Raw genomic sequence first — 16,585 nt, forward strand, 5'->3', positions numbered from 1 at the left:
TCTGACGACAGAAAGAGGAACACAAACTTTTCTTTGCACATATGGCATACACTACGTGAAGGTACATTAAAATTACATTACTCACTGTAACAAAGTGTCCTTTAGTGTATCTGCAAATAAAATTTGCTCCCATTTTCAAATAATTTTAGACTGTCAGAATGAAGTGAAGTAGCTTTACCAACACTGAAGGATTCAAGTTCGACAATGGCAAAAGGGTCAAAATTTGTTCCTAACATAACCGTGGATGTTCTTGACAGTTATAGGTACTGGGCTCAGATTTTATCAACTGATTTAAGGACAGCTCAGCTTCAGCAGTAACATATGTCCCTTTGCAAACCAACACTTTTGCTTATATTTGGTCACAGTATAACAACTGATTTCAACCTGAAAAATATTTTGTTAATAGTATTTTTCCCCATTTCCTTGTACAACCATTATATAGCTACTAGCTTGAAACGCATTTTTTTTTCCACTTGGCTGTTTTCAGAGATAAGGTATTTGTGCTTGGTCTGACCCCTCAGTTCAGAACATTATGTCCTTGTGACATGCTACAATCAAAAAAAGGCTGTTAGGAATGCTTTTTAGCTGACTTACTTAAAAGAAAAAATAACCATATAGAGAAGGAATGAATAAACCACTTAAATATGCTCCAAACTTATGTATACCTGAACGCATAGCATCTTTTTGAATGCTTTCATAATCATGCCAGTCCTTCCTTTTTAAGCCATCAGTCCAGGTAAAGAGCTGTCCGCCTCCCAGTCCCAATGGAAGTGTCTGTGAAAACAGTAAACACACAAACAAATAAATATATGCATACATATATGGTTTGCATTATTACAGAAGAACACTTATAACATGGCACAAGAACATAAAACATTCAGTTTATCCAATGCAAATACTGAAACATTACTGTGGTAAATGAAGCTATTTTTCTAAATAGTGTGTTATTAACCCAGCAGGCAGCTAAACACCACACAGCTGTTTCTCACTCCCCCCCGCAGCAGGATGGGGGAGAGAATCGGAAAAAAAAAAAAAAAAAAAGTAAAATTTGTGGATTGAGATAAAGTCAGTTTAATAGGTCAGAAAAGGGAGGTAAAATAACACTAATAATAATGATAAAAGAATATACAAAATAAGTGATGCACAATGCAGTTGCTCAATGCCCAGCCTGTTCTCGAGCAGCAATTGCTGCCCCCTAGCCAACTCCCCCTCAGTTTATATACTGAACATGATGTCATATAGTATGGGATAGCCCTTTGGCCAGTTTGGGTCAGCTGTCCTGGCTGTGCCCCCTCCCAGCTTCTCACTGGCAGGGTATAAGCTGAAAAGTCCTTGACTGGTGTAAGCACTACTTAGCAACAACTAAAAGGTCAGTGTGTTATCAACATCATTTTCATACTAAATCCAAAACACAGTACTATACCAGCTACTAGGAAGAAAATTAACTCTATCCCAGCCAAAATCAGGACAGAAAACCATGAATTTAGTTCTTGACAAATAATTAATTGATGTATGTCAAACAACTCATGCTTAACATTTCTCTTTCCAGCAGTATCCTGCTGTGACTGCTTGGCAAGACGACCATGGAAGTTAAATGGAACACTAAAACTGAACAGGTTTCAAAAATGACTCGTCCTTCAACTCATGAAGCAAGTACCTTGATTTTTTCCTTAAACTATCACTTGTGCAAAATTAGACTTATAGTTACCCAGCAGCTCCCAATGTTCCCCTTTAATTATTTTTTTTTTTTTTACATAGCTAATGATGAGTTACTGCTATTCACATAAGGCCAGGCTCACTGCATCAGAGGCACAGAGCGGAGAGACCCTCAAAGCGCTTTCAAATCCTGTAGATCTTTCTTCAAGGTAAGAGATAAGGGTAAAAAACCAAGCAACCCCCACCCCAAAAATACCCAACAAAAAACTCCCATGCAACTTGCAGTTGGTAAATTGGCTTCCCCTTTCCAGACTCCAAATTCTTGGGTAAAGCCAAGAATCGCTTTTCTCTTCTGAGCAAATTTATCTTTCTAGAGCTTTTCTTTTTTCTTATTCTTTCTGCCAAATGCTTGTGTTTTATAAAAAAATAAAATAGAAAAGTACCATTAGAAGTACATTAGAAGCACACAAAATTTAGATCTGTAGAAAGTAGTACAAAGCTGCAGAAGGTTTCAAATAAAGTTAGTGCTTTTCTAAATGCCTAATTTACAAAAAATGTGGTAAAAGAAGCAGAGAAAATGTTGATAAGTAAAGAAGAAGAAGATCTACCATATCTGTGCTGAAGAAAGTGAGGAAGCAATTCATTGCTGCTTAGGAGTAACATGAAAACTCTAGTTCTGTTAATTCTAGGTTTGAACCAGTAAGTTGTCCAGACTGAAGGCACATGTATAATTCATGTTACAAATGTTGTTATCAAAGGGTATGTGAAAACAAACTTGAAAAGCAGTTCCGGGGAAGCAACATTTGATCAGCCTTCTACTAGGAAATATTGAAAGCTCTACAAAAATCTTATGCATATGTAAGAGCAATGCTCTGAACTTCATGTACGAAGAACGTAAACCCAACAAACATTGGACTCACCCATCTTCTTTCACTGATTTTACACTACTGGCAGCACAAAACTGGATGATACTCAGTGGCTCCGATTGAAGTATTTTCAGCATTTTCAGTTAGGGTTTCTCTTTTTAGGACAGACAAATGTTTGCCAAGCTACATGACGTGGACCTGGTAGCTAAGCCATCCTTAAAACTGGGGTTTGAAGACTTTCAGAGTTGTAAGCAAGAAGTGAGGAATGCCAGGCGTGGCTGGTTACCTTCGAGCAAAGGATGCTAGAAATCCTGGCTGACAAAGACCCATGAAGAAAACCTCTGCTTTGGGTCAGCTGATATTTCTGTGTATGTTGGATATTCAGGGCAAGGTGTTGTGAGCTCAGTGCTCTCCAATAAATCCCTGAGTTACCGAGAAAAACCCATCACATTCTGCTTACAGGACCTACTTTTTTTAGTTTTGGTATTAAAGCTAACTTATGTTACATATCACCAAAATGCAATCCAGCCTGTGTTCATTCCTCTATTACAACTTTTGCAGACATATTCCAAGAAAACATGCTGTTTTCATGTTTTAATATAAGTCAGAGGTTCACACCTGGAAGAACTGAAGATATCCTGATAAAACTATTTCATGTTATCAAAATATCTAACCTTTCATGTCCTTGAAATGAACTCATTAATTTCAATAATTCTTGAGTTCAAATTATGCTAATGCCCTAATAGCAATATTAAATAGCTTGGTTTTTAAAGTCAGAAGCATAAGGTAGAACACAGGCTGCAACAGCGTTAACCATGATTCTTGAGCCCAAATTCCTAAAATCATTCACTCTGAAGGAGTAACTGGCTCTTTAAAAGTCAGGCCTAGACAGACTGGCTTCAATTAAACTTTTGTCCCTTGTCAATATGGGTACAGCTGGTGTGAACCACTTGGTCCCAAAAATTGAAGACTATCAAAACCATCGAAAGCAGGATAAACTTCACTTTTGTGACCATTTATTCCTGTGCTGGCTTCTTTCCCTAAAAATAGTGATTTAAATGGCAAGTTTGCAGCACGCTGAAAGCAAGCTGAGTAGTAGAGTGTACAGCTGGTTTCCTGTTGCCTATTTGCATTTTGATGCCAATACTCTTAAAAATATTAATTACTTGTAGTTACTTTACCTGATAACATTTACAAGTCTAATGTACCGGGGGCCCTCTTGCAAGCATAATATAGTTAAGTAAATACATTCACTAAAAGTAATCTAGCAAAAGGATAAATATAAATCCAAATATCGTGCAATACACAAAAAGCTAAGTGAAGTCTTACTGTGACTCATATTTGGGAAGGGTTACGTTGCCCTAAGAGGAAACAAACAAATCCAAAAACGTAGTGTTGGTGCCATCATAAGTCCCTGTTTAACGACTGAGGGTTTTGTTTGGGTTCTTTGGTTTTTTTTTTAATAAATCCCTTAACTCTCTCCCATCAAAATACATATTGTTAACAAAAATCAATACCATGGTGATTTTTTCAGCCCTTCCTATGTAGGGGGGAATTAAATACAATACCCTTGCAAGTGGCTTCCTAAGAGTGATATTCAGACAGCGTAATCTCAATGGGGAGTGAACATTGTGGCCCTTAGAGGGACTGGACTTCATGAAATTCACTCTGTCTACGCACTAGAGTTTTACTTCTGCAGTGAGCATGAAATAGGGCTTAGGAAAGGATGTAGAGTTTTACAGCCAAACTGTCTGGAAAGAGCAAGAGTTTTGCAGTGAAAATTCTCTAGCTCTGAAGAAACGAGAACTGCTTTCAGTCCCTCAACTAAATATCTCCCTTGTCAGCAGTTGAAGGAATTTTTTTTTTCTTTTTTTTTGATGTTGCTATATTTCTTAACAAGATAAAAAAGCACTTGAGAAAACTGGTTCCTCCGTTTCACTTTTGCCTAAGGGTAAACACATTGCATTTTGAAAGACCTTAAAACACAGTTTATGGAATGTTTTAAAACTGTTAAAAGGCTCAATTGTAAAAATCCATTTAAGTATGCTCACATGCCTCCTTCTTCCAGATGACAATGACTGGAAGAGCCCCCATTTCTAAAGCATCTCCAGCTGGCAAGTAAGCAAAGGAAAGAAAAGGAAAAAAAAAAAAAAAAAAAGGAAAAATAATTTAATAGTCTTATTCTAGCCTCGTCTTCGCCCTATATACTCTCTACTTTTCTTTCTCAGTTCTCTGTCTTTTTGGATACATTGATAATTTACACTATTTTGCATCAAACTAGAACAAACTCCAGTTTTGTTATACACAGGCTACGCCTATCTGGTGTAATGGCTAGGTAATAATAACGAAGACAGTGTTGTTACTTGTAAGTATGTACAAGATAGCCCAGAAACCACATCCCAACCTCTTCGGTCAATCTCAGAAAGACAAGTTCTGAGTAGGTGAACATGAATTTACTTCACAAGATGGAATGTGCTAACGGATCCTGATTCTGAATTTTTGCTGAGCACATATTTAACCATAAGCTGATGGGCTAAATTGAAATAAAATTAGCTACACTGCATAAGTAGAAATGCTATAGAAGGCAACAAAAGGAATTCCTCATTTTAGGGGTAACATATGAGCAGCCAGACTAAAAATGATTAAATTCATGCTGTAAAATACCTTATGACTTCAGCACAAAACTGAGTTTGGACATTTAAGCAAATAATCAAGTAAAGTTGGGTTCCAGCCCATAAAAGAAAAATTTATCAAGGATTACTAATCTGTGGCTAAGCAAATTACTGAGCCATTGATCATGAGAGACAAAGTATTCTGGAGAATACATGTTTTTTATTTGCACATTCTGGGTTCTCATATATTTAAATAGCAGCAACACTGCAAGATTGGTGTGAAGTCTTAGTTCTACATGTGTCTGTAACTGCAAGGGCAACAATACTCTTTGGTATACATGAGGGGGCTAAGAAATGGGAAGCGTGACTGGAGAACATTATGGTTCCTTCCAATATAAGCACTACGGATTCTTTCCAGAGGAAACAAAGGTATGAGAACGGAGAAGGCCCAGGCACCCCTGCCCCCCCAGTACCTCACCCTAACATAGAAGCAATGCTTATAATGTATACTTTAGTGATATATCAACATATAGAAAGGAATGAGAAGCCAGGACAGCTGATTAGGTGAAACATACTCAGGGTTTTCCCCTCCAAAACATTTCAGGAAGTCACCCACAAATAGTGCAGTCTGCTTCTACAGCCCTTAGCCTCTTGAACTCAAGAACTATTTTTATCATTGCAGCACTATTATAATAGAAAATATCACTTTGCATATGAAGAGCTGGATTTTGACTGGCTGTCAAAAAAATCCTACAACAATTTATCATCCAACCATTTGTTACACGTAGTATGCAGCTGCGAGTTGCACATTTTCTATGTTTTGGTCCAAAAGGGATTACCCACCTACAGCAACGTTACATGCAGCATCTGCCTTAATATTTCATTTTCACATTAACCTCAAACCTTTTGGGATGCAAGACTGATACAGTACTACACAGACTCAGAAGATCCTTCTCCTCTAGAGAAGACTCAACATCTGGTTCAATTACAGAGAATATGATAAGCCAAAAAAATAGCACAATTATCAAAAAACTCACTCACAGACTATTAGATCCCTCAGAGGGGGAAAAAAAGGTTCTCTGCTGTGACATTTGAAAGCTCTAACTCAGAAACAAGTGCCTTCATTGAATAACTCATTTATTTTTAATTTCACTCTGCGGAGGCAGACAATTAGAGGGGACTTGGGCAAAGGAAGATGATGTATCAATGGAAATGCACTTTTCTAAAAAAAAGAAGAGATAATTACAGATTCACTTTGAGCCTGAGGATTTGCTCACTAGCTCTAGGGTTATTTTACTAAACACCAATACACAATCAAATACTGCATTAAAAAAAACATCATATGCTGATCATCACAACCATTTCCAATTGTTTAATGAATTTTAGGAAATAATCTTACCTAGAACATAGGCACTTGTTCCTGCTCAGGAAAAGATGCACATGGGAAAGAAAAGTGGTAAAGAAGTATTGAGATTAGACACCTTCAGGGATGTTTCAAGAGAAGCATAAAAACAACCACTGCTTGATTCCCCTTTGTTCTTGGAATAAAAGATTCTGTATAGTGTTTGTAAACAGTGTCGTGTAGAACAGATAATATACTATTTTTTTTTCCATCCTCCTAACACGGATAACTCTCAGGACTCTAAGCCCTGACCAACTACTCTGACCAAACAAGACAATAAGAAAAAAAAATCTGAACCCACCGAGCAATTATATTAATTCCTTTATCAGAATAAAGTTAAGGATCACCTTTTAAAGGGGTGGTATCACTAAACATACCACCATGTGTTTATTAGAAATCCACTGCAACATCACAAGGTGTCCATTTCCAAAATTTCTGTTCTGGTGTGGTTACAAGCATAGGAAGACAGACATTCTCATGAAGCTTCTTCCCTAAGAAGTGGAACAGTCACGAAAACTATTCATTTTGAAAGATTTCCCCTTTTTCAGTTGATGCTAAATTTCAGCACGAGACTATCAAAACGAAATATTAGCAGTACAGCACCAAAATTTGAAGTCAAGTGCTCTCCCACTTCCACACACAAGAAACATCCATTCTAGTAGTGACTGGCTGAGGGAATTAGGGATGAAAACCAAAATATTATTTCCCCTAAGGATCTGCTCAATATAATGTAGCCTGATCTATAGAAAAGGTATAAAATCCAAACATCTCATCGCTACACTTAAGCTCTGAACAGTGGCTGTGTGACTCTCCTTTCCTGTATCTCTTCAGTGTTAGACTAAAAAACCAAAAAAGGGCTTACATCTGAACTGCCAGATACAACTGAGATCTGTGTATAAGTATTATGCAGAGCAAATAGGTACAATACAGTCCTTAAGCGGCAGTGAAGTTCCCATCACCATAAAATGAAAGTATCGCAACTAGTGGTTTGGATCTATCATGACCTTTTCTAAAGATACCAAGAGCAGGCATTGCACAGCCTGAAAATATCAGCTGATAGTTTTGAACCTCCAGGCCTCATGCTTCTCAGGGTCCTTCTCCGGGATGCTGTCCCTCTGGGAGGGAAGCAGTGGCTGCAGCGGGTGCAGTGGCAGGCTGCGGGGGGTTGGCAGCGGCCACCCTGCCCACTGGGGCACTCACCACTCGATACCGCTCACGGGCAGTTCCAGTCGGTCCTGCACCACTGCTGGCCAGACATTGCCTGCCAAAAACTGCTGCCCATTTGAGCGGCACTTCAGGGACATACAAGAGATGTCCAGGGAGAACTGGAGAGGTGAGATAGCCAGAGGGACATCTGGGGGACCTCATCCTCAGCACCACCCTTCCACATACTTCAAATAAAAAACTGCCATAGATCTAGATATACTTATTAGGTTGAAAGGCACTGAGGATGAAGCAAAGTTTGGTCAATAAAATGCTATCAAGAGAAGGTGGTAAAGGCTCTAAACCTCAGAATCTTTCAAAAAGAAGGACAAATCAGAATACAATCAGATATACTTACTGCTTTTTATTTTTACTTTATTTTCAAGTACTTTTAAAACATTTTTAAAAATACAAACCTGAATTGTTTTCTAAACCCTTGACTTGAAGCAATATAATAGAAAGTTGAGGACATGATGAATTTCTTCATATGCTCAGATTTCCTGTGCCATTTATTTGTTATGCCACAGCAAATAAGTGTTCATTGCACTGACATTTACATTAGCAGAAATAATTAGCCAAGCACATCAAAAAAAGGGCAGCACTTGATTTAGTCTGCGACATCTGAATGACTCAAGGTTATTTCATTTCTGAAACACTTATATCAGACTTTCTGTGCTTTTAGTTTCTAAAATATCATGGACAACTCGGTAGCATCATGCCATCAATTCCAAATTAAAGCTGTTAATAATGTTATTTAGAAAATGCCAAGCTCCCCATGCATTTCATTACTGAGATTTTTATAGACAGGTATAAAAGCTGTTATTGCTGCACTATGGTTGTATTGTTAAAGTCAAAAAACTGCAGAAAAAACTAGAGTTAAAACATGAGTTTTAAAAATATCACAATTTCCTTTTGACCCACTGTATGAGTGCTTGAGCACTGGGTGAATGAGAACTCTGTAAGGATGTATCTGCATGCTGGAAAGTTGTGATTTATCATGTCACATTATGGAAGATTACAGGTGTTTAATAATATACATTGGTACGAGGAGACTAACAGCTTCTTTAGCACAGATACCATCTTACATCCATCATTCATGGATTAAGAGCTTGCAGTATGCACTGCCATTCAGGATGTAGAATTTTGAACACATGGATTTTACAAGTTATCAGGAAAAGGGTTCATGGACTCCTACTATGTTGACTATATCAGGTGATATCCCAAGGAAAGTTCTGAGCTTCGCAACTCTGATGTATGTTGAAAATATCCTCAAAAAATTATTTCTCGTTTCTTTTAACATCTAACATTTCCAAAACATCCATTATCACCTCAGTGAAATTTCAGTTAATTTGTTACAAGAACAATGAGTTACATGCTGGCATCTCTTATTGCTATAAAACAGAAGCAACCAGAAAGTTGACATTTGTATTTCCTGATTGCTAAGAATGACTGAGGTAACACAGGCGAAAGTGTTCTAAATCCCCACAAGAATACAGCGGAGTGGCACAGAATGATGCCAAGTAGCTATCCTGGGCACATCACAGTATGTCTAAACAGATTTTTCTGTATTTCAGTTAGTGTCTATTGCCTTTTGCCCTGTCCCACAGCACCACTGAGAAAGGTCTGGCCCTGTCTTCTTTACTCCCCGCAGTCAGGTATTTATACCCACTGGTAAGAGGGGTATAAATACCTCTTCTTGTTAAGGCTAAACAGACCCAGTTCCCTCAGCTTCTCCCCATATGACAAATACACCAGTCCCTTTGGATGGGGGCAAGGCCACTACCAGTTCTTCTCCTTCAACTCAAGAGTGCTTTGCCAACACAACAGGGTAAGCTTGCAGAAAAACCTGCACCCACACTTGACTATTCTTTTCAGCAAGTTTAAAAATCATACCTGATGTTGTGTTAATGCTGCATATTTTTAATGACTGCATCTTTCAGAAGTTGGTTTTTTTACATCAAAAAAACATGAAAAGGGTTTGAAGAGACTCAGCAGGATTTTTGCCAGCATAGCTATTGGTTGGTTTTTGAACCAACAAAGGTCTCTGTAAGACCCTTCTGATGAACAATATAAACAATGATTGTGAGCGACTCCTGAAAGAATGTATTACATGATAGGTTGTTGGTTTTTTTAAACATGTGCCACACAGTCATAGGAAATTATAAATATGTTCTTTTACATAAACAGCCTTTCTCTTCTCCTTAAAATAAAAAAAAAAACCAAACCCCCCAAACCAAAAAACCAAACCCTATGTCCATGGCAAAGAATCAGATTGTTAGTAATTTCGCTAATTTTTAAAATTTAATTTAAAAAAAAAAAAAAAAAGAGAGAGATAAATCTGTTTGGGGACTGATTAAATTTTTGACTACCTGCAGTTTGCAATATTGCAAGGATGAATACTAAAGATACAACAGTGCTTATTGTTAATAGACTTCAGATATACACATTTTTCCTCAAGTTTAGAAGAATGTCTTTAGATTTTCACTACGGAAAGAATCATGCTATTTCGTATTGGCCACTGCACCAACTCAAGACAAGAAGTGCTTTTGCAGGATTCAAGTGTCGGATGTTTTAAGCAGGAAATCATTTCTCACTTTGAGATATCTGTTCAACAGTGATTAACAATCACATTTTCCTATGCTAACTTACATCTAAAGTAATTTGCCTTTGAATTTCTTTTAATAAAAGCACATCCTCTCTTAGGTAATATTTACAGAGTACTGAACACATTTTATACACAGTACAGAATGATCACTACAATTAGGTAATCACTAATGAGAAAACTTCAACTTATTTGTTGTAGCATGAGACAACAACAATTTCAGAAGCATTTTCTAATTTTTCTTCTCTCCTTTGGTGCACCGTGTACTCATCAAAAAATTGATTTTATTCATGAGTGTAACATTCTTCAAATCTCTGTGGTACAGCTGATAACACCTTTGCAGCAAATCTGATACCACTGACCCAGTAGACCCAGCAATAGTAGAAAAAAATAGCTACCATTTATTATTGCCTATTTTAAATAATCCAAGCTGACTAATATTTTCAATAGAAATAGATTTTTTTTTTTTTTGGCATATTCTGTTGTAATAAAAACATTGTAAAAGAATGGTCAGATGCAGAAACTAACTTTAGCCAAACTTGCTACCTGGCATGTGTTAGAGCCAAATAAAAAATTTGCTACAAAAAATGAGTTTCCGCAGCAATGAGATAGCATATTCCATGTTTTTGATTGCAGTATAAGGTAAAAATTAATTTGACTTTTCGGAGTATTTGTAAAAGCTAACAGCCTTCTATGAGTACATTTTTTAACTGTTACAATAGAAGAGTAGTAGATTTTTTAATCAGGTTTTCCATGAGTTTAAATTCTAATCTCTATAGATAAATAACCATACTATGAAACAGCCTCTGCATACACGTGAAATAGAGTAACTTTATTTTACACTATTGTCTGAACAGTTTTACAAACAGAAGAAGGAAAATAGTATTTCTGAAGTTGTTTGCTGATCCACACCACAACAGAATTCATATGCCAAGGGCACCGATTTGCAGAATACTCAAGCTTTTGGCAATGCCCATATGGAGGAAGAAAACACTTCATTGTATTGCTGAGTGTGGCACAGTGCTAATCTGTTTACAAATACTCCAGACTATCTATATCAAAAAGTAAACTTTTATGCAAAATAACCTGCAGAAAGTAATGCTGTTCCTATAAGGAGTCTCTTCCTGCAAAAACATCCCTCAGTTCAAGAACTGGTATTAAAACATATCAGTTAAATGCATCACTAATACCTGATTTTGGAATTTGTAGTTTAGGTTACACTGGATTAACGAAAACACATCATCATAATGAACCCACGCTGGAAAAGAATTACTATCTTGCACTTTAAAGAAGACCTTGAATGAAACTAATCTGTTCAAATGCAAGTGCATTATCAGCAGGCTTCTGATGCTGCAGCATATATATCATTACTTGATCTCTCAAAGAATTCTTTCCATTGAATAGTAATTTCCATTGTCCAAGAGATTTTCAAACAAACTCCACAGACTCCTGCAGAAAGCAAGCTGATCAAACATAACTGACAGGTTTACATTCTTGTTCAACCTTCTTAAGACAATATGAAGCTGGTAAGGAGACCTCTTCCAAGGTCTTTGGAAGCATGACAATTTCTGTGCTTTGTGCGAACTCAGTGTGGGTTTACCGAGGCCAACGGCAGTCTTGCTAGTGATCCCAGCGTGATGAAGTTTGGAACTATAGGAACTAAAATTTTCAGTGGTTATACATGTTCACAGATGATCATGACAGAAGTCTAAGAGTCATCTACTTGAAAAAAAAACCAACAAAAAAACCCCAACAGTTCCTAACCTATGAGCTACAGATCCTATTTCACTTCCCTGTGTGAAGTTAGATTACATTTAGATTAAGTTTTTTCCAGCCTGCACTATAACCCTTCGTCCTGCTACTAATAAATTGGGTTTAGGTTTTTTTTGGTTTCCTGGACTTGGGGTGGTTTTTTGGTTCTCATCATGCTTTCTCAATCTGACAACTCCATGCTCATTCCATTCTCGGTCTCATACTCATTCAGACAATCATTTCCTTTCCTTTCTTCTAAGTGTTTTTAAGTCAAGCTATTCCCATGCAAATACTTTTTTATAGGTAACTCTCTAAAAAAAAAAAAAAAAGTAAATTGAGGGAGATTTGACAAAATAACATTGTTTAGTATACTCCTTTCATGTGAGAAAAAGGTTTTCAATCTCTTACTTTCTACCAACTAAACAATAACAAAAGAATATAATGAATACCTTAATACACCAAAGGGGGACAGATTTTGCTCTCCTTCAACTGAATCCAGTTAATTGCAAGAACTGGTTAATTAATACTGAAGAAGTTCTGAAGAATCTTAATACTAAGATATTATGGCACCTCCTGCTGCTGCCCTGTCATGCCCATTTTTGTTGAAACACCAAAAATAAATTCACTGCTACAGAAAGTTTTAAGCTATGTTTTATTGTGTGAAATTCAATGATCAGTCATGGAATCATAAAAGTATATCTGGAAGGTCCTTTGAGACATAATCTTGCTGCACCTCAAATCAGGACTGGGTATGCCTAAATCACTTCCCTGAAGTATCTACCTAATCTGCCCTTGCAGACCTCCAATAGCAGAGACTGAACAATCTCTCAAGGCAATCTACTTCAATACTTCATTATTCTTGCAATTAGAAAACTTCCCCTTTCATCTAACCTGCATTACTTGCTGTAATTTAAGCTTTTTATTTCTTTGTTCTTTGCACCAGGGACAGGAATAACATATTTCCTTTCCAGCAGCGACATTTCATGAACATGAAAATTATTCTCTCCTCTAGACTAAATGCTCTTATTTTTTCAACTTCTTCTCAGCTCTTGTTGCTGACCCTGGGAGTATACAAAACTTTGAAGAGAACAGCATTACTTTGTTAGTAATTGGGTAAGACTAAGAACATCAAGTACAAACTGCTTATTAAAAAACCCGAAATACACCAACCAGAAACATTAATACTGACTGGACAAAGAACTAAGACACGTAGGCAGAGGTAATAATTTCCTGAAAATAACAAAGGCTAAATTAGTTATTGTAACATGCTTTTTCGCTCTCTGACTGACAATAAAATAGCCTAACATACCCATGTTGGACATTCATATACTTCATACTTCCAACCTAATCTCACAGTATTTTATGAAGCAGCAGTGAATTCTCTTAATTAAAGTGGACAAATGACTGAAATGTTTACAGATAATTAAGGCAGTCAAGATAGAATTACGTCACAAACCTGAAAAGATACTAGCTTCATATACTTAAAATTATCAAACTATTAGCAATGATGACCTAACAGGTCTTGTACTTCTCCTGCTTGTGCCTGAATGAATGTTGATTTTTCCCCTAGCAGTGAGAGCACATTTAAAGAATTCAGACATGCACAGAAACTCTTCTGCGGGTGGGAGAATAGGAACGGGAGTGGAAGGAGAGAAGACTTACGAGAGGTTTTAATGAACTATTTCAAATTCAAACAATGACCTCATTTTTTTCCTCTGAACCAAAAACTTTGAAATTGGACAAACAGATTACCTTCTCTGTCTAATGCCATTTAAGCTGACCTTTCCATTTTATGCCAATAGTTTTCAATTACAGAACCAATCACAGTGTATTTCACTAAACGGAGTACTGTGATTAATTAAATCTAATTTTATCAACAGCCAGAATGTGAATAGCATATTAAAGTAAGGTGAAAGAACAGTTTTGATTGATACACTGAGTTTTAATTTCTAATTCCTTGTCTCCCACTCTTTTGGTAGGAATTGAAGGTTACACATCATTGAACGGGGTAAGCTACTGTAACTCAAATGTAGCTTCAAAGATTTGACCTTCAGTTTTTCTCAGACTTTTTTCCCCCGTAGTACATAAACACCAAACTGACAGGTCTGGAGATATGTAGAAAGTTTTTAAACATAAAATCCTTATTTAAAAAAAAAAAAACCAAGACTGACATTAAAAATAATCACCATAGTTCTTTTGGCAGAAGTAGTTACATCCACCTTTGCTACAGACTACTTTCATAGATTTTGAAAAGGTCGTCTTTAAAATGCAAGATAATAATGTTTTTTGAATATGGGTTCATTGGTTGAGTTAATTAAAGAAGACCTTTAGTCTTCTAAGAACTAGAACCCACCCCACGTCCAAAGCTAGGTATTTAAATTTGTGTTTACTTATTAATATAAACAGCCTAATTTTCACAGGCACCCACAGCTCCTACTGATGTCAGCACTTAAGTTTGAAAATGTTAGTGTTAGTTACTATATCTAAGCACCTTGTACTTGAGACCCTCCTGCGGTGTTGCACTGAGGAATTAATGAAAAGACTGTGCTCAAGAGCCATGTAAGTTCTGCAAAAAAACATGGCAGACAAAGAAATGGTACTGCACTTTCCATAGCCCTCACCCCTGAGAAAAGGTGCTGCAGCACGGTCATACCGACTGTTTCCATAACCCCCTCCTCCGAGGGCAGGTTTTCCAGTAAACTCAAGATAACAGACCTTCCTGCCAGCCTCCCGCTGGGTCACAGCTGTGGTGCTGGTTAACCCTGGCCCTTGTGGAGGCTTTCATCCCAGCAGGCACACGTCTTTCTGCAGGCTGGCTCTCACCAGGCCTTCTCGCTGAGAGCTCAGGAGAGTCTCCATTCTGTCTTTGCTAAGTCTCTATGCATAAACATAAAACACTCTTATTCCTGCCATGCTACCTTGGCTGAACTCAGTATCCTTATGTTCCCCAACAGATCTGATATCCAGCTATGCTTCAGTGGCTCTAAGCCAAACTCCAGGGCTCCCTTAAAGGCCAATTCCCTCTACAAGGACCATTACTACCATGTAGATACAGAGAAAAAATTATATTATCTCAGCTAGCACCATGAAGTAGCTGTTCTTTAAAAACTGACTTTTTACTGATGACAGTTACAATTAGAGGGATTAATATTATTAGTCCCCTTTTTCTCTTAGCTGGATATTTCAATACTCAAAAAACCTGAACTTTAAAATGTCTCAGGCCTGGGGAGGAGTCAAGAAGGAAACACATTAAATTGTCAGTTGAATATATATTAGAATCCATGGAGACATTACATTTCACCTTTCATCTATGAATATTAAACATTAATGAGGTCTCAGGCACAAAGATATTAAAGTGAAACATCAGAGAGCTATGACTTAGCTCATATATAGAGAAAGAAAGTTCACAGGGGAAGATAATAAAGGTCACAGCCACAGAACTGCCATAAAACCAGAACATACAATAGATGAAAAAGAGAGATTCAAGTAAACCTGATTTTAGAAGGGCTATTAAGAAACATATATGCGGTTCCACAAGCAGAAATTTCATGTAAAACGAAAGAAATGAAAAGTAATTAAGTACATAGTCCTATTCACGTATGTACTCCTAACAAAGTAATGTCCAGACTGAGCGCCCACAGCCATCTCTTGGGTGACTTGAGAACAACTTGCAGAGGAAGCTGACAAACCTTAAAACGAAGAATTCATAAGCACAAACAAAATCATAGTAATAGCTGCATCCTGATGTCTCTTGTTCCTCCCATGTCTCCAGTTCTGGAGACTCCAATACCTACAGCTATAAACATAATAATTTAAAAAACCCAAACACACAGTGATTATATGGAAAGATAATAAGGTAATATGCACTATTTGCTTCCCAGTATATCTAAAATGTAAGAAAAGAAATATCTAAGCATGAACAGGAAAGCAAAAGATCATAGGCCAAGCAAGTGACAGCTTATTTTTCATACATTTACAATTTACTTTTCTTCCTCTATCATTTTATTCATACACACAGCCCTTCCCTGTGGGTATAAAAATAGAGATTCCTTTCCTCCAACCCTGAAGATGAAAATTTCTAGTTACAATATGAAAACCAACCTGGGAGAGACTCAGTATTTGGAAGCACAGTCTAGCACATTTGACAGAAATACAGTGAGGCAAAATTCAATACTAGATGTTCTATAGATAAAAACCAAAACTGAAAGTCATAGATCTCCCTAACTTTATATAGAAACTAGATTTGTGTATCCAGGCTATATTTTAAGATGTAATTCTGTAAAATCAGAGTTACTAGTATATGATGGCTAGCACAGCATATTCTTAATGCATATTATCCATTTAACTGGAAAATTTTCACTTCTAAATGTTGTATTATCACTTTGGTATACAATGGCTTGGCACACATACCACACAATGAAATATTAACAGCTCAATAATAATTTGCAACATATCTCAGAAATATATTTAAAGACAGCTATATGGTACGGTC

General features: G+C 36.9%; 1 protein-coding gene across 1 annotated transcript in view; it reads right to left on the minus strand.

Annotated features, from left to right (window-relative positions):
• Positions 1-16,585, minus strand: part of GALNTL6 (polypeptide N-acetylgalactosaminyltransferase like 6) — a 486,847-nt gene that overhangs the window by 319,043 nt on the left and 151,219 nt on the right. The window contains exon 2 of the mRNA XM_087737678.1: positions 666-774. Coding sequence (XP_087593804.1) covers positions 666-774 — 109 coding nt within the window. The remainder of the gene's footprint in view (positions 1-665; positions 775-16,585) is intronic.

This window comes from Nipponia nippon, unplaced genomic scaffold, assembly GCF_047370975.1.
Source record: "Nipponia nippon isolate SJK-2023a ecotype South Korea unplaced genomic scaffold, ASM4737097v1 scaffold_6, whole genome shotgun sequence".
NCBI lineage: Eukaryota > Metazoa > Chordata > Aves > Pelecaniformes > Threskiornithidae > Nipponia > Nipponia nippon.